The 18,748-nt window shown below is 37.0% G+C and overlaps 2 protein-coding genes across 2 annotated transcripts; one reads left to right on the top strand and one right to left on the bottom strand.

Moving 5' to 3' along the window:
* The first annotated feature begins 1,144 nt into the window (after nucleotides 1-1,144).
* On the top strand, nucleotides 1,145-4,723 carry LOC132561186 (complement C1q tumor necrosis factor-related protein 2-like). Its single transcript, XM_060225914.1, has 5 exons — nucleotides 1,145-1,625; nucleotides 2,052-2,150; nucleotides 2,275-2,400; nucleotides 3,032-3,076; nucleotides 4,338-4,723. The coding sequence occupies exons 1-5, from the start codon at nucleotides 1,145-1,147 to the stop codon at nucleotides 4,721-4,723; spliced, it is 1,137 nt and encodes a 378-aa protein (XP_060081897.1).
* Nucleotides 4,724-6,568: 1,845 nt separating this feature from the next.
* LOC132561189 (cyclin-dependent kinase 2-like) lies at nucleotides 6,569-15,231 on the bottom strand. Its single transcript, XM_060225917.1, has 8 exons — nucleotides 15,061-15,231; nucleotides 14,599-14,676; nucleotides 10,759-10,879; nucleotides 9,891-10,061; nucleotides 9,611-9,712; nucleotides 8,848-8,917; nucleotides 8,520-8,653; nucleotides 6,569-7,251 (listed from the first exon to the last, which is right to left on the bottom strand). The coding sequence occupies exons 1-8, from the start codon at nucleotides 15,174-15,176 to the stop codon at nucleotides 7,144-7,146; spliced, it is 900 nt and encodes a 299-aa protein (XP_060081900.1). The 5' UTR covers nucleotides 15,177-15,231; the 3' UTR covers nucleotides 6,569-7,143.
* Between the last annotated feature and the right edge of the window lie 3,517 nt (nucleotides 15,232-18,748).

Raw genomic sequence — 18,748 nt, 5'->3', positions numbered from 1 at the left:
ACTAGAGAAACGACCTCTATGATGTGTCGTTCACTGCTAATGAACTTGATGTAAACTAGAGAAACGACCTCTATGATGTGTCGTTCACTGTTAATGAACTTGATGTAAACTAGAGAAACGACCTCTATGATGTGTCGTTCACTGCTAATGAACTTGATGTAAACTAGAGAAACGACCTCTATGATGTGTCGTTCACTGTTAATGAACTTGATGTAAACTAGAGAAACGACCTCTATGATGTGTCGTTCACTGCTAATGAACTTGATGTAAACTAGAGAAACGACCTCTATGATGTGTCGTTCACTGCTAATGTATTTGATGTAATCTAGAGAAACGACCTCTATGATGTGTCGTTCACTGCTAATGTACTTGATGTAATCTAGAGAAACGACCTCTATGATGTGTCGTTCACTGTTAATGAACTTGATGTAAACTAGAGAAACGACCTCTATGATGTGTCGTTCACTGTTAATGAACTTGATGTAAACTAGAGAAACGACCTCTATGATGTGTCGTTCACTGCTAATGAACTTGATGTAAACTAGAGAAACGACTTCTATGACGTGTCGTTCACTGCTAATTAACTTGATGTAAACTAGAGAAACGACCTCTATGATGTGTCGTTCACTGCTAATGTATTTGATGTAATCTAGAGAAACGACCTCTATGATGTGTCGTTCACTGCTAATTAACTTGATATAAACGATAAAGGTGTCCTCAACATAACGTTTAAAACACGACTCTCAAACAGAAAACATATATACTGGAGTTCGCTCTTGAACATCGATTTTGTAAGATCTTTAAAACCGAAACGTCCACTTTACATCCCGCCCCCAAATGTTTTGAGGGCCTACAAAGAATGTAATGCTTTAAATATATTATAAACTGCTGATTTAAATGTGCAAAAATAAGATATATCACTGAGTAACCACATAATTACCAAAGTAGGCACCCGTCTTCCGACTTCAATGAATTTCACGTTCTGAAGTTGAACTCGTATATCACACAAGTACAGAATGCTCTTTACATTCACTGAGAACGTAACTGATAAGAAACTTATCTGTCACCTTTATTAACAGGCATATGGTCTTCCCAGAATTACTGCCTTAAAATGGCTGTATTATTTGTATGGTGTCTCTTTGTCATGGTTCTTACTGGCGAAGTAGTAACACAAAGAGATTTCAAGAATGTCCAAAATCAGGTGATATCGTTACAGGGTATTGTCCAACATCTCGTTTCCGAGTTTGGAGATTTCCGTCATCAACATACAGAATTGCTCTCCGAGTTCGGAGATCTTCGTCATCAACATACAGAATTGCTCTCCGAGTTCGGAGATCTTCGTCATCAACATACAGAATTGCTCTCCGAGTTTAGAGATCTTCGTCATCAACATACAGAACTGGTCTCCGAGTTTGGAGATCTTCGTCATCAACATACAGAACTGGTCTCCGAGTTTGGAGATCTTCGTCATCAACATACAGAACTGGTCTCCGAGTTTGGAGATCTCCGTCATCAACAAACAGAACTGGTCTCCGAGTTTGGAGATCTCCGTCATCAACAAACAGAACTGGTCTCCGAGTTTGGAGATCTTCGTCATCAACATACAGAACTGGAGTATAGACGACGTAACAATGATCCGAGATACATCAGGTAACGCAAGAATTTCAAAAAAATAAATAAAGTTCTAAACTGGAAATTGTTGTGTTTAGACAATAACAACATAAGCATTTTATTTCAATTATCACATCGCAATAATGTTTACATTTACTATTTTTAACGACGGAGTCGCCGCGAACTCAATGAACCAGACAATCAACCGGATCACCAGCCTTGCACACGTCTAACTGACGAGGACGGAAACACGCGCAATACATCACGTGAGAAAACATCACTTGTCTTTAAATTCAATCTGTCATTTGTTGGATACGAGACATAAATGAAATAATACATTTAAGGTAGAAATATATTTATGAAATAACTCTCGTTGTGTCTGTCCTAAGGATATATTTTGTGAACTGTTTACCGTAAAAACTGTTGTTATTTTACTATAGCTACTCACGGTCAGAAAGGCGACAAGGGTGACATTGGTCAGAGAGGACCTAAAGGGGACAAAGGGATACCGGGATTTAACGGCGACGATGGACTGGATGGTAAAAAATAAACCACTGTAAACTATTAGCGAGTGCACGCGACACGAAGAATCTCGAAATAAAGCAGTTTAGAGGGTATATGTCGGTTTGAACTTCAATTTTACAGGCACCAAGGGTGAAAAAGGCAATCAAGGTGACACATGCGTAGGTGGACCAAAGGGAGAAACCGGACTTCCGGGACCAAAGGGTGAAAACGGATTAATGGGACCCCCGGGACTTCCAGGAATTAAAGGAGACGACGGAAGTGACGGTAAAATAAAACAAGGACCCGTATCGCTTACCGGAATAGTTGGACAATTTTGTTTGCAGTTATATTTTCATCTGCCTCCTTTGTCCGATATCGCTTCTTTGTCCTTAAGTTTCAATAGAATTAAAATCCTTTCGTCAGAAGGGTACACTTGCTCATTATTGAACTAAATTCCTTTATCCCTTTATGTGAACAGAAAAGGGTACAAATAGAGTTTAAACATCTATTTCCCAAATTGGTAAAAATTCAATTGGCAGATGGACGCCTTAGCATAAGACAGACAGAGGACGGACAGCATTAATGCACCAGTATTTTGGACAAGGCGAGTCAAAAATCCCAAATCTTAAAAAGGGAAAACTAATTGTGTACTCTCGTGCCCGTTCTTGTAGAGCTTTGACCATTAAATTTATACGAAGTTAACTAGGAACTCCTGTCCACTCTGATAATGTAGTTGTTACAGATCTGGTTGTCGGCGATAATGAGGAAGTTCCATGCTTATCTGTGATGGCAGTGTATTCAGCGTGACACAAACACTGTGATCAAAACCAATGACAGAAAACTTGTTGATTACAGCAATGTTATTATAATGATTTATTTACAATTATTAAGAAGTTAAATATGAACTGTTTTACAGGAGCACGAGGCGCTAAGGGAGAACCAGGGACTATTGGCGGACCAGGTTAGAACATTCTACGTAATTACCGTGTTATAAACTCAGGGAGAGGGTAGGGGTGGGGTGGGAGAGCTAGCATATAAGATCAAACTCATCTTAGGGAGATGAGTTTACTAAAGGACAAGTACAATACATCGGGATTATTGTTGGGCACGGGGGCTTAATGCCAAACAAAAATGGAATTGGATTTCAACAATGTTATATTTAATGAGATGATAAGTTACTTTACGCCACTGAAGGCTATGTGAAATAGGTTGGACGACAGTACCTCACTTCAGCCAGTCCTCAGTGAACTAGGTTAGTATTTCACTCCACTCAGTGCTTAGTGAACTAGGTTAGTATTTAACTCCACTCAGTGCTTAGTGAACTAAGTTAGTATTTAACTCCAGTCAGTGCTTAGTGGACTAGGTTAGTATTTCACTCCACTCAGTGCTTAGTGAACTAGGTTAGTATTTCACTCCACTCAGTGCTTAGTGAACTAGGTAAGTATTTAACTCCACTCAGTGCTTAGTGAACTAAGTTAGTATTTAACTCCAGTCAGTGCTTAGTGGACTAGGTTAGTATTTCACTCCACTCAGTGCTTAGTGAACTAGGTTAGTATTTCACTCCACTCAGTGCTTAGTGAACTAGGTAAGTATTTAACTACACTCAGTGTTTAGTGAACTAGGTAAGTATTTCACTCCAGTCAGTGCTTAGTGAACTAGGTAATTATTTCACTCCAGTCAGTGCTTAGTGAACTAGGTTAGTATTTAACTCCACTCAGTGCTTAGTGAACTAGGTAAGTATTTCACTCCAGTCAGTGCTTAGTGAACTAGGTTAGTATTTCACTCCAGTCAGTGCTTAGTGAACTAGGTTAGTATTTCACTCCAGCCAGTGCTTAGTGAACTAAGTTAGTATTTCATTCTACTCAGTGCATTTCACTCCAACCCGCTAGGTTGGTCAAGTGATTTATTCCGGGCCATAGTTGGGCGATAGTACTGAATCTCACTTCACACACACTTTAGTGGAATAGGTTGAACAACAATACACTACTTCCATTCCATCCAGAGCATAATGAAGAAGGTTGTACCATATAATTTCACTCGGGGCTTGGTGAACTAGGTTGGACGATTGTGCTCCACTCCACCCCGCTAGGAACAGGTTAGATTTAGGTTAAATCAATTATATATATACCAGAAAAAATGAACCTGTAGAGTATTTGAAATATTTGTGTTGTATCATAAAAAAACTAAAACGTCTTATCTTTATATACGTTTCATTACCTCAGGTAAACAGACAGGATTCTCGGCGCAGATCACCCACCAACTACAATTGGTAGGTGGAATTCCATTCACTCTACCGTTTGATAAAGTTGGAATCAATCATGGGAATGATTACAACCCAACAACGGGTGTGTTTATATGTAGTGTTCCCGGCACGTACGCCGTCACGTGGGTCCTTGAAGTCTCGTTGCACATCCAGTCCCATTTGATGAAAAATGGACGCGATATTGGACGTTTAACAGTATCTGGTTCTGTGGGGTTTTCTAGCACGGGTTCTCAAATGGTCCTGGTCACTCTGGAGGACGGTGATAAACTGTATATCAGCGTTAATCCCTTTATTTCGGGCTTCATTCAAACAGGTTCTTCGTTTACAGTGTTCCTGCTTCATTAATGAAGAGCGATATCTAATGATTTTAATACGTTGATAATGTTTTTGTCTTTGTTATTCATTGTAAATTGTACCTGATCAAAAAACATTGATTGGTGTTGTAGACAAATTGCACAACACTAGTTTGGTCATCCGACGTTCACATGGGGAAACTTTCGTCTGAAAAAGGTAGTCAAGTGTGTGAAATTTGATTAGAATCCCTTAAGGAATGAAGGGAAAAATTCAGTTTCTATTTTGTATAGTTGTTTTGCGACCCATCGACAATCCGGGGAGAACAAAAGCCAAAATATTCTCACAAAAAAAAAAAAAAAAAAAATTACACCAAACACAAATTAGGAAGTAAGAACGTTGAAACTCAAGTATTATAATACGTCTGTCGGTAAAATTTATCAAAATTCGATGCATGACAAGAAAAGACCTTTAGAATTTTCTAAAAACAAACGGCGACCTTGCCGCCTCAAACATGTCCAAGATATAATGGTCCTTTATAATTTGAAGTTTGTTCAAAATTTGTTAGAAAATAGTATTCAATCAATATTCCTTTTCTGTAGCATGTAAATTATCGGGACCCTGGGTTTTCTAAAAACCGATACCATTTTGAAAATGGGTAATTTATGTATGTAATGATCATTTATTTGACCCGTGACCTTGAAAGAGGTCAAGGTAATCTATATACCAAAAAATTCATGGTACTTCACTCCAGACATCACCCGACGAATTACCGGTATCAGATTGCTCAGTTTTCTAGAAGTTAGTCTACAAGACAAATTGACGACGGATCCTTTACCATGCCATGCGAGCTGAAATTCAAATTACTTCTGAACTATGAACATAGTGCTATGAAGAGATAATTTAACATATGCGTTAGAAGAATTCTACAGAAACAGCTTAAACCATCGTTCCTCAGGTAACAGAATATTAACTTTTACCGACAGCTGAATGTTAACCAATTACATGCCCCTCCTTTGGAGAAGTCCCCTACTGGAGTTACTGCTTGGTAAGAACCTAGAGGTGGGCGAGGTGTTACACAAACCGTATTAAGCTGGGCATATCCTGGTAAAGACAAGATAGATGGAAGCACACAGTTACAAGGTCTCGGATGGCGGTCCAACATTTATTTATTGCAGTCTTCCCTTTGTATAGTTTCATAATTAACCCTTCAATTAACAAGACGCACAGAATTGCTCACCTGTTCTCTAATTTTTTTCGTTTATACAAACGCAACCCTTCTCAGTATTTACATTGCAGGTGACGGAATTTGCTTTGTAGCCTTTCATAGAAATATGCTACGAGCCTACCAACAGTTCCCTTGGTCTTAAGGTTTAAGAGTAAGTAGTTAATTGAAAATTTCCATATATTTGACCACCGACCTTAAAAAACTGCCATTTTTTTAACAATCATGGCAGTCCTTCATCCCTGCATGTTACAGGAAAATCATCACTAACTGGGTACTTTTGGATATCGAGATAAAAATAACACTGACCCCCTGACCTTAAAAGTGGGTCAAGGCCATTTATTTGGTAACCTTCCTACTTCGTAAGCTTCAGTCCCAATTAGCTCTGTGCCTCTTGATTACCATACATTGAAAGGGAAAAGCTGATGCTGGACAGACTATTGTCAGCCCCCATCAACTGTCAAGCTTATGCTTTAACTGACAGTGAAAAGGGCAGCAACTCTGGCCAAACTTAGGACAAATTACCTGTCCTTCCACAGAAGCATCCTCTAAACGACTAATTCATCAGGGTGTTAACATAATCTTCACACAACTAAAATCATACAAGGTAATTACAAATTTATTTAAAAAATATTTCCATAACAATAATTTACATAATTAATATATGTACATATTACACAACAAATCAACAAACAGACAAGTGAAGATGTCAGTATCTTAATTTCTAGTACAGTGCATAAAACTGTTTAAAATTTCTATTTTACCATCAATAAAACCTTTCCATTAAAAATATAATCTTATGCTCTGATTTACTTCGAAATAAAGATCGGTATAGACAAATGTAAAACTAATTTCAGATCATTTGGAAAAGTTGAATCGAATATTAAATATTTCTTTAAATGAACCATGATGAACACTAGGGTTTCCTTTTCAATGTATGAACAAAACTTTAACATGAGAATTGCATCATTTTCTCAAAATTATCAAGGCACTATGAATTAAGTCAATGAGAATGGTATATAGTTAACTTCAGTAACATGATTTACCGACAATGTTCTCGAGTATATTTCATAAAATTAACTATGGTAGCTAAATCGCTTAAAATGTTTCAATTGTCTACATCATTTAAACATTAATCCTTTTATCAGATCCAAGCTAAAACAAGCACAAGTATTGCACAAGCATGAAAGTTTTAGCCAGTAACTGTGATTTTTGAACACTGTGAAATGTCCATACGATTGGAAGACATCTACTTGAGAATCTGAGGCGGCCTTTGTTTGCATACTCCACTGAAGTATGGATGTAAAAGAGCCGATTTGGCAGAAATTCTCTGGCTTGGTTCATATTTCAGCATCAACTACAAATAAAATAATTAAGAAATATTTATAAATAAAAAAGAAGAAAAATCAAACACCTTCCTAAATCACAACACACATATTGTGTGTAGTAAATTAAATTTTAAAATAAATGAAAATAAAATATTTCATTTTCAATGGTTTAAATTCTTAAAAACTTTACCATTAGAGGAATTCATAAAAAGCAAATAGTTTACTATTTGAAATCTTATTTCTAAGGTTGTCAACCCTATCTTCTCATCACCATGTCATACCATCTTATAAATCTGTAAAATCCTCCAGTGGGATTTCCCATTTGTTTTAATTGCATGCACCACCCCATTTAAAACGGACGTGCGAGATATTTTCCGACTGAAATTTCATTGTTTACCTTTACTTCGTGTCATTTGAATTTGCTGCCAACAATTTTAAATATCTGATTTTCCACACCGCAAACTCATTAATGAAAAGTTGACTGGTGATCATCACAACTTAGAAGGCCCCTAGGCCTTAACAGTCATCTGACTGGAGACTTCTCGTGGGAAAATGCATTAAATGGTTCTTACAGTTATCTACCTTTAAGCAGTAATGGTAGCAAGAAGTGTAAAATGTGTTTTTCAAGATGGCAGTATCAGAATGCTTAAAACATAAAACTGAATCCCACAGTTAGGACTTGACAAGTTTAACAAGAGTACCGCAAAGCGGTACAAAATACGCCCATGAATATCCAAAACAGCAAAGGGGCATAACTCTTATTCAAATCGTCTCATCAAAACCCCGTTCAGGAAAACAATTTCATATGGTGATTAAGCCTACCAATTTTCATAAAGATCGGCTGAAAAATGTTGGAGATCTCCGAACAAGATTTCTATAGGGAAATAAACAAAGGGCCATAACTTGTTCAAATCACCAAATCAAAACCCTGTTCAGGAAAAGACAACTTCATATCATGGTGATTAATCCTACTAAGTTTAATAAAGATTGGCTGAAAAATGTAGGAGTTCTCCAGACAAATGAAAGTTTACAACAGACAGCGCCATACCATAATACGTCCGTCTTTCGACGGGCGTATAAAAAGTGAAAAAAATTATACACAATGACAACAGGAGATGAAACAGGATAGATATAGGCTGTATAAACCGTTTAGTGGCAGGGGAGTATAGTAAGTTTATAATGAACATTTTATTTAGTGTTTTTATGTATTTTATTCATTGGTAATTGCAAAAGGTCTCCATTTTCCATATTGTGTATTTTAAAATAAATGTACTGGATTATATGATTAGATATTCACCTGCAGCAGTTCCAGTCCATCCCCAAGGAGGTTTGGGACAGCATTTGACACGCACTGTTGTGGCCACTTGGGAAAGGTGGACTTGTAGTCTGGCATCTGTGAAACTCCTGGCCAAGTGTTTTCATCTGGAGTACCTGTTGGGAAAATTTACAACCTTTATCACATTCAATAAAATAATATTTGTAGTCAGCAATCAAATTTTATTAATTTCAAATTTTAAAGAAAAACTTTTAAAATAAGATGCCTCAGCAGACATTTTCTTGAAAAAAATTCAGACATTTTCTAGAAAATCTTTAAGTGGGTTTTCGTGTTGGATGAGATCAATTACCTAAGGTACGGAATATCCGGAATAATTGGTCAATCTCGGAGTCTCCAGGGAACAATGGACGTCTGGTTATCTGTTGAAATGTATAAACATGTATATTCTGAAGAATAATGTGGATTATTATATCTATTTTGCAATAAGTTGATGTCTAGCAACAATTCAATCCATACAATATTTGAATTAGAAACCCATGCTACTTCATAGTTCAAAACTATACCTATAAAGGAATCGAGTAATTGTGACTTCAAATATTGTCAACTCAAAAGATATATATATGAGCAGCTTTTTACCTGCTATTTTATATTTCATTGTACATGACAGACCAGTGCAAAAATGTTTACATGTGTATATCGAAACATTTCTTCTCTGATGACCGTCGCTACAAACAATAAGTCAGCCAGGAACATGATTGATCAAGTTTAAATATTGGGTCATTTGGACATAACATGTGAAAAGTGTGGCTTCTCTTTTTAAATCCCCGAAAATCATTTTTTCACCTAGTTTTCACTCTATTGCCACAGACAGTTTCTTCTTTTGATGTGTATTAATTTATTTTGCTATGATATTGATTGGATTGATTAAAATACATACACATGTACAATCTACATTGTGCAATATAAATCTAAAATAAATATAAATTTTAGTGGCAGGCTTTTTTGACACAGTTTTTTAATGGTTTGGCAAGACATGTCCTATACTATTCCTGATTTTCAGAAACATATTGATCACAAATTATAGATTGAATTAAGAAAATTGGAAATCTTACCATTTCAGCAAATATTCCTCCCAGACTCCATACGTCAACTGGTGTAGAGTAAAATCGACTGCCTAACAGTATCTCTGGTGCTCTGTACCAAAGTGTAACTACCTGTAACATGAAAGTAGCATGTCTATAACTGTATCTCTGTTACCTTATATCACAGAGACACTAGCTGCATCACACAACCAACAACATATCTCACTGCTCTTATCACAGGGTTACTACTGACAACATAAAGTTTATTAGTCCCCAGAAACAATGGAAATGAGTTAAGCTGAAATGTTACCTCGTGTGTGTATGTTCGTACTGGCACACCAAATGCTCTAGCCAGTCCAAAGTCTGCCAGCTTGATATTGCCTTCAACATCTATTAAAAGATTCTGTGGTTTCAGGTCACGGTGAAGTACTCGATGGGAATGACAGTAGGCAACTCCTTTCAACAGCTGGTGTAGGTAACTCTACAAATTACAAATTTAATCATCAAATACTACCACCTAAAAACTTTGAACAGCACAAAGTTTACAAAATTCTGCATTAAAATAGAAATGTCTGCAGGTCCAATAATAGGTTTGTACTCGTATATAAGATGTTTCATTTGATCTGATTTTACCTCTGAAAGGTAAATTGACAAACTTCTAACACTTCCTTAAAGATACTGAACAAAAAATTTAAGGATCATAAAATGTTTTTTCAGCCATTGAAATAAATTAAGCTTGACACTCCCTGACCATCAATTATCACCAATATAAGCTTTCCCTGTTTTGAACATTTATTAGCACGAGACGTCACATTTTCTTCCTGTTTCATGTCACTCTGGTATTTCATATTTCAAACTTTTTTTGCTTTTTGATAAACAAATATCTTTTAATAGGGATCCCAAACTTTGTGTGCCCAGTAAATTACAAAAATGAAAACTAATGCAAGATTAGCACAGAACTTTGGCAATTATTTGTGACAACTGTATTATTAAACCGATACAAAATCTAAACTCGCAGTACTCTTTCATGTCACAATGGGAACCTTAGCCAATAAAATCAACTTTAACATAAGTCACATTATACAACAATTTCCAACAACAGGGTACTTGTCACAAGATTATAAAACTGATCTTAAAAGTTCAACAATCTGAGCAAATAGTTGAAAATAGTTATATACCTTAATTAGGGAGGAAGGCAGCCCTGAAGGAGGACAGCTGTCCATGTACTTCTTCAGATCCTGGTTGAGGTATTCAAACACCAGGTACAACTTCTTTTCACTGTGAACCACATCTAGAAGTCTGAAAATTACACAAGAGACCATTGTTTTGGACACAAGTTTTCAAACTAAATCAACTACCTATATTTGGTACTAAAATTTGTGACCCATAGGATCCCCGTTTCTCCTATTGGACACTTTCCTTAAGGCCCATCATGTCCACAACTACAAGTTCCCTTCATCCAAGCCAGATTCAATTAAGGACAGTCTAGCTGCTGTTGCATGAAAGGCAAGTGCATGTGATGGTTTTGAGAGGCTGCATTATGTTTGTAATGGTGCAGAAATGAAGTCGACTTCATGGTGTTGCCACATTAAAGTGTCCAACATCCCCAAGTAGGACATCACATTCAGTTATGGGATACTATAAAAATGGGCAAAGCCAGCTGTTAAACAATATACAATAATGGAAGTTCAGCAGGAGGTAGTATCTGCTATGTCTCAGCAAAGGGAGGGATCCCAAAGTCTTCCTCAAAGGGACAACCACACAACTTTAGGTATAAATTGTGGGAGTATCAAGGGAGATATTGTGATGAAAGACCTTCACCCAGGAATATTTCAAACCAAATGCAGACAAAATCAAATCATTTTGGCCCTGCCACTGGGAGAATAGAGACCCATCCTTCATACAAAATTCATTTCATTCAAAGATACTTCAGACCAGATTCTGACAGAATCACAACATTCCTACAGGATGGTTTAAAAATATTTGCTCCATTTCCCCTTTTTGGCCCCATGACCCACTGTATACACAAAACTGATTCCCTTCACCAAAGGATGTTTCAGACCAATTGAGACATAATCTATACACCCCTAATGAAGTATTTTGAAACATTCATCCCCCTTTCCAACATTTGGTTCCTGCCCCTCAGACCCAAAGATAACTCGGACCAAATCTGGATCAAAATCTGCTTCAGGACTAGTAGTGATTTCCTTTGTACCAGATAAGTTAAGAATTCATACACCATTGTCAAAAAAAAAACAACAAATAAAATAAATAAATAACAAAAAAAACAGCAGGACATTAGGGCATTATGAATGCAAGATTTTTCAGTTCTCAATGTTTATAAACTTTAGATGAAACTTACTCTACAGATATGAATTTACCACTCCCATCTTTCTGTAATCTTTGTTCCACATATATCAAGTCAAAACATGATAGCAAGTAGTTAATGGATTTCATATTCTAAATTAATCACATCTAATTGGTCTGTAGTAGTAGTAAATCTAATGAAAATAAAGAAAAGGGTGCATCAGCATCTTGGCTTTGGTTGATATTGTCAGAATGGCTTGGATAGCCATCAAAGCAACATCATCATCATTATAATCTGCCCAAGTTAAAATTACAGCTCTCCCATAATCTGATGGATTACACATGCATGAACTTTTGCCTTTCAGTATTTCTCCTTCTCTAATTATCTATAAGAATTGCATGCAGATGATTTTTGGCCTCTCCACACTGAACCAAGCAGGCTGTGATACAACTACAAATTACTGCATCACAGCCACTTGATCAGTACTGCAGACCCTTTTCTCGTCAGTGCCTGGAACAACAAAAACAGTACATTCCATGTATCACATGGTTTTAATCTCTTCCCCACACATGTATGCAATGTATTTCTGTCAACACTGCTTGAAGATTTTATTTTAATTTTCCACATTGCTCGTCAAAACAGCAGGAAAATTCACTTGGATCCCTTTTACCAAAAAGACATTCCAGACTTGTGACCATAGGTAAAAAAAATGAATAAATATTCTTTAATTAATATGGGAAGTTTGATGGGGATGGTTGGGAGCAGTGTTAAAGTCATGTGGACGCCAATGAAAGATGTGATCCATGTTTTTTCTCAATGACCTATATTTTGTCCATGCACTGTAGCAATATCACATCCTGTCTCCATTTTATTTATTATAACATTTTTATGTTAGCTTCTATGGACAAGAGTCTAGATATCCTGACTACTGTCAATGTGAGTGAGAGATTTTGAAATTCAATGAGAGAAAAAATAGCCAACTCTAACACACTCCTTTACAATTGCCAAGTTGCTCTCAAAATGGAGCCAATGGTATGTTTTTAACCATTTTTGTTGAAATTGTTGTACCTTCTAATATTTAGGATTTGGTGTGTCAGAGGGCATTTCAGTATCTGCAGTTTTGTGCAGTTACTTGGCCAAACATCGCAAAACTTTTCCGCTGGTCGGCCATGTTGCCTGTACCTACTTTCGGAAAATTTTGGACAGCATTACAGCTTAATGAAAACACAAGACTTCCGTTGTCCAATTCGAGTTACCTCCCGTCTACTTTATACTCGACCACGAGATCGAGGAGTTCCAGTATACAACACACAAATGCAAGAATTTCTCACTTTACATCAGAATTTCACGCGAGATACACAATTTTTCTGCGATAATTCACGCCTCAAACGATCCCTGCATAAATTAGAAACCGACATGGACACAGAAATGCTCAATCATTGATGAAATAATCTGACAATACCATACAGGTAATATAATAACAGGTGTTGTAGGTGATCTGGTGTAGACGAAGATGCCTTTTCATTCTACAAATTTCAAAGGAATCTGACAGACATACAACTACTTTCCACTCATTTTGTTTGCAAATTGCTTACAATGGCCAAGGAGGATCTGTGTCAAGGGGGAAAGCATCACAACAAATGCCTTAATGATTTCTTAATTCTTCCTTCAGATACCATGGTACATATAGGTTCAAACATTCACAAAATTCTGAAACAGAACATTTACACTTTGACATCAATAGAAAAACAATTTTCGAAAGTATCTTTCTTTTCCAATTTTATTCCATCCTTCGTAGTTCCTAATTGCATCCGGCCTATCTCCTTCAACAGACTCTTTTTTTAAAAAAAGATATATGGCTAAGGAGCCATTCGGACAATTTTGCTAACAGAAGATACAAAGACTTGTCCGTTATTAGGATAAGGCCAACCCTCTGGCATCACCCGAATACAACTTCCATATATTGAGTGTCTTGGAAAATGTTAAAAATATCAATTTTGGGTCTAAACATAAAATTATATTTTTCCCCAATGTCTAAAGTGTCACTGAATAGAAATGTTTCTGGTGCTGCCAGAAATATCCAGCACTGTCCAAGCAGGCTGTGATATATGAACATTACACTACATCTCAACCACTTAGGCAGGGCTGGAAAATGAACTCTTCAAATCTTCACTTTCATCTCCAATCTGCAAATAAAACTGAGCTGACAAGTTATATAACTCCGTATTTCTAATAAGTTGTGTTTAACAACCAAAGTCACAGATGGAAGAAATTTCACACTATGCACTGTCCAAGCAGACTGTGATATAGATAAATAGCATTACATCTCAATCTCTTGAGCAGGGCCAAGTTAATGAATTAAGCGTCCATGAAAATGACTTGATGGTATTTATGTGGCTGCAGTGAACAGCCAACAAAGTTGATTTGAAAAGTCGTGGCACTGACCAAGCTGCTGTGATATATTTTGAACATATTTACATCACAAAGCAACTTCACCAGTGTCACAACTCTAACATCTCTTTTAAGCATTCCATAAACATATAATGATGCGTCACACCTATTTCCATGCAGTATTTACATATTTGTGAAGAGCCAGAAAAATCATCAAGTGTTGAGAAATTAGACATGCATTTACCATCCCTATAATGTAGATCGTCCAAAACCATACCATCTTTTTATATGGCAAATGCACATGCTTTTGTGTATATACCTGACGACACTCTGATGGTCCAACTCTTTCAAAAGTGAGATTTCACGAATGGCTGTGCTTGGAACTCCCTCTGATTCACTGCAGAACAAAGAAACAACAGTAAATAAATAGTTATGAAATTCGTTTTGAAATGGAAATTAAAATAATAATTATTCAACGTTAATCTACCCTTATGTAAAATCTCGTACTTCACATATCGATAGTGATGTATTCTAATGGAAGATTTGCCCCGCTGTAACTTGTGAATTCCAGAGAACGTTTTTAAGTGTCCATACATTCTAATGTTTTAAGTGTAATTTTCAACATATCTATGCCTGATGAAATCTCTGTCAACGGATTAACAATTATAAAAAAATAGAAACCCTTTTTCCCCAGCAACAGAAACAATTTAGCTTTAGCCGTGGGGTCCTGGACCGACATAGCGTGGACAGTACGGTCAGAAATCACAGAGTAGTAACTTACGCATCGAGCCGAATCTTCTTCAGGGCTACCAGGCGACCTGTCGTCTTATCACGAGCTTTGTATACTACACCATATGTCCCTTCGCCAATTTTCTCGATTTTTTGGAAATTTTCCATCTTACACTGTTTATTTTTCCTCCATTTGTCTTCTTTCGTCGGAAATCTCGACGCCTTGCTGCTACCGGACCTTTGTGTTGATGTCTCGTCCGCCAATGGATTTTCCCGCGTATTTCGTGATGTTAAGATATCTCATTCATCTGATTGGCTAATAATCTCCCACCCACGCCGCTATTTTTAGTAGAAAGGCGGGGACTGTTGTGTCCCATGACTTTTCATTGATACAGCCATTTCCCGCACATATGCCTAATTCAGCATTTTTTCATGCCTGTGTTAAATTTGCTCAGTGTTCGGAAATAAACTTACAGCTCTGTGGATGTTTAAACTTACAAATTATCATCACATGTTGTTAGAATAAATAATAAATCATATATGATCTTTATGTTTTTTTTCTTTTGTTTCCTTGTTCTAGTATCGAAATATTGTTCGGTTTTCTATGCAAGTAATGCACATGTATAATTTTACCTACTTTTATTTAGCTGTGTCTATCATGTTTTCGAAAGTGGAGTGATGTAGTATTATTGTGTTTTGGCCACGTGCATAGATACATATTTTTTTTAATACTGAAAGAATGAATAATTGAAATTTATGCACGTCTTCGTTAATTTTTAATAACAAAGTAATAAATAATAAAAATAAACAAAAAAAAATATTATCAGACTTCCTCGTGAGTTCTATGAGGCAATACATATAACGTAAAAGTCCGAAATTTTACATTCTCATTCGATGGAATATGTTTACTATGGTAAAACATATTTGTTTATGTTAAATATTGCTTAAAAAATTACTCACCCGCACTAGGAACGGGAATTTCTTTTCTCGTGGATGATACAGTTTTCCCCTACCATTAACGACTGATAATGAAACAGAAAATGTTAGGCATTTAAATGTATGGTAACAATTTCTTAATAATTACTTTAATGTGTGGAATAAGGGAGGTGTTAATTAAAACACTTAAACTTCCTGTTATGACACGTGACCTGTTTCACGTGTGAAGGCTTAAAGGTACGGCATTGTTGTCATATAATCCGTTTGAACAAATATTGTCACATGCATTCATGCATGACTCCTGTTGATCGAGGGCTTGAGTGATTACGTAACGAGATCACTAAGCCCGGTAATGCCACTAGGGCTGCAACTATTGTGTCGTAAATGTCATATATGCCCAAGCTGATGATAAAATAGATATATAGATAAAGACGGACTTATATCTAAGTAGGTGAGATTACTTGGAAGTTTGTCCAACAATGAACCGAAGATATCACCGGGAGAGTTATGAAATATGATACTGGTAATACAGTAAGTTAAGTTAAAACCTCTGATTTGACTTGATCCATGATAAAAGTTGAGGTCAGTTTTTTATAACAGTTGTAACATGCGACTATTGATGTCAATACGCTGTTATGTGGTCAGTTATATGACTGTTAACATCTTTGGACTGCTAGACGGACATTTAACATTGCTGTTTATGTAAATGGACCTCTAGACAGACAGTGATATATCTGATCACGTCATTGGACCGCTAGACGGACAGTGATATATCTGATCACGTAAACGGACAGCTAGACGGACAGTGATATATTTGATCACGCAAACGGACTGCTAGACGGACACTAATGTATCTGATCATGTCATTGGACCGATAGACGGACAGTTATATATCTGATCATGTCATTGGACCACTAGACAGACAGTATGATATCTTATCATGTTAATGGACCTCTAGACGGACAGTAATATATCTGATCATGTCAATGGACTGCTAGACAGACAGTATGATATCTGATCATGTCATTGGACCGCTAGATGGACAGTAATATATCTGATCATGTCATTGGACCGCTAGACGGACAGTATGATATCTATACAGACAGTAATATATCTGATCAAGTCAATGGACCGCTAGACGGACAGTAATATATCTGATCACGTAAACGGACCGCTAGATGGACAGTAATATATCTGATCATGTCATTGGACCTCTAGACGGACAGTAATATATCTGATCATGTCATTGGACCGATAGACGGACAGTTATATATCTGATCATGTCATTGGACCACTAGACAGACAGTATGATATCTGATCATGTCATTGGACCTCTAGACGGACAGTAATATATCTGATCATATCAATGGACCGCTAGACGGACAGTAATATATCTGATCACGTAAACGGACCGCTAGATGGACAGTAATATATCTGATTATGTCATTGGACCGCTAGACGGACAGCAAGATGTCTGATCATGTCAATGGACCTCTAGACAGACAGTATGATATCTGATTATGTCAATGGACCGCTAGACGCACAGTAAAACATCTGATCATGTCAATGGACCTCTAGACGGACAGTGATATATCTTATCACGTAAACGGACAGCTAGACAGACAGTAATATATCTGATCATGTCAATTGACCGCTACACGGACAGTAATATCTGATCATGTCAATGGACCGCTAGACGGACAGCAAGATATCTGATCATGTGAACGGACCGCTAGATGGACAGTAATATATCTGATCACGTAAACGGACCGCTAGACGGACAGTAATATATCTGATCATGTCAATGGACCGCTAGACAGACAGTATGATATCTGATCATGTCATTGGACCTCTAGACGGACAGTAATATATCTGATCATGTCATTGGACCGCTAGACAGACAGTAATATATCTGATCATGTCAATGGACCGCTAGACAGACAGTATGATATCTGATCATGTCATTGGACCTCTAGACGGACAGTAATATATCTGATCATGTCAATGGACCTCTAGACGGACAGTAATATATCTGATCATGTCAATGGACCTCTAGACTGACAGTAATATATCTGATCATGTCATTGGACCGCTAGACAGACAGTAATATATCTGATCATGTCATTGGACCGCTAGACAGACAGTAATATATCTGATCATGTCATTGGACCGCTAGACAGACAGTATGATATCTGATCATGTCATTGGACCTCTAGACGGACAGAAATATATCTGATCATGTCATTGGACCGCTAGACAGACAGTATGATATCTGATCATGTCATTGGACCTCTAGACGGACAGTAATATATCTGATCATGTCAATGGACCTCTAGACGGACAGTAATATATCTGATCATGTCATTGGACCGCTAGACGGACAGTAATATATCTGATCATGTCATTGGACCGCTAGACAGACAGTATGATATCTGATCATGTCATTGGACCGCTAGACAGACAGTAATATATCTGATCATGTCATTGGACCGCTAGACAGACAGTATGATATCTGATCATGTCATTGGACCGCTAGACAGACAGTAATATATCTGATCATGTCAATGGACCTCGGACAGTATATATCTTATCACGTACGGACAGCTAATAATATATCTGATCATGTCAATGGACCGCTAGACGGAGATCAGTAATATATCTGATTATGTCATTGGACCGCTAGACAGACAGTAAGATATCTGATCATGTGATTGGACCTCTAGACAGACAGTAATATATCTGATCGTGTCATTGGACCGCTAGACAGACAGTGATCCAATGGACCGCTACACGGACAGTAATAT

This window comes from Ylistrum balloti, unplaced genomic scaffold (genome assembly GCF_031769215.1).
Source record: "Ylistrum balloti isolate Yb309-2 unplaced genomic scaffold, AGI_CSIRO_Ybal_v1 Utg371170, whole genome shotgun sequence".
Taxonomy (NCBI): Eukaryota; Metazoa; Mollusca; class Bivalvia; order Pectinida; family Pectinidae; genus Ylistrum; species Ylistrum balloti.
The sequence above is the reverse complement of the archived record's forward strand: the minus strand, read 5'-3'. Positions and strand labels throughout refer to the sequence as shown.

Bases quoted from the DNA above. Each gene is read 5' to 3' on its own strand.
- LOC132561186 (XM_060225914.1), top strand. From the start codon at position 1,145: ATGGTTCTTACTGGCGAAGTAGTAACACAAAGAGATTTCAAGAATGTC. The intron at 2,151-2,274 runs GTAAAAAATAAA...AGGGTGAAAAAG, and splicing joins CGGCGACGATGGACTGGATG to GCAATCAAGGTGACACATGC. The intron at 3,077-4,337 runs GTTAGAACATTC...TCATTACCTCAG, and splicing joins AGGGACTATTGGCGGACCAG to GTAAACAGACAGGATTCTCG.
- LOC132561189 (XM_060225917.1), bottom strand. From the start codon at position 15,176: ATGGAAAATTTCCAAAAAATCGAGAAAATTGGCGAAGGGACATATGGT. The intron at 14,677-15,060 runs GTAAGTTACTAC...TTTGTTCTGCAG, and splicing joins AAGAAGATTCGGCTCGATGC to TGAATCAGAGGGAGTTCCAA. The intron at 7,252-8,519 runs GTGAATATCTAA...TTTTATTTGTAG, and splicing joins ATGGACTGGAACTGCTGCAG to TTGATGCTGAAATATGAACC.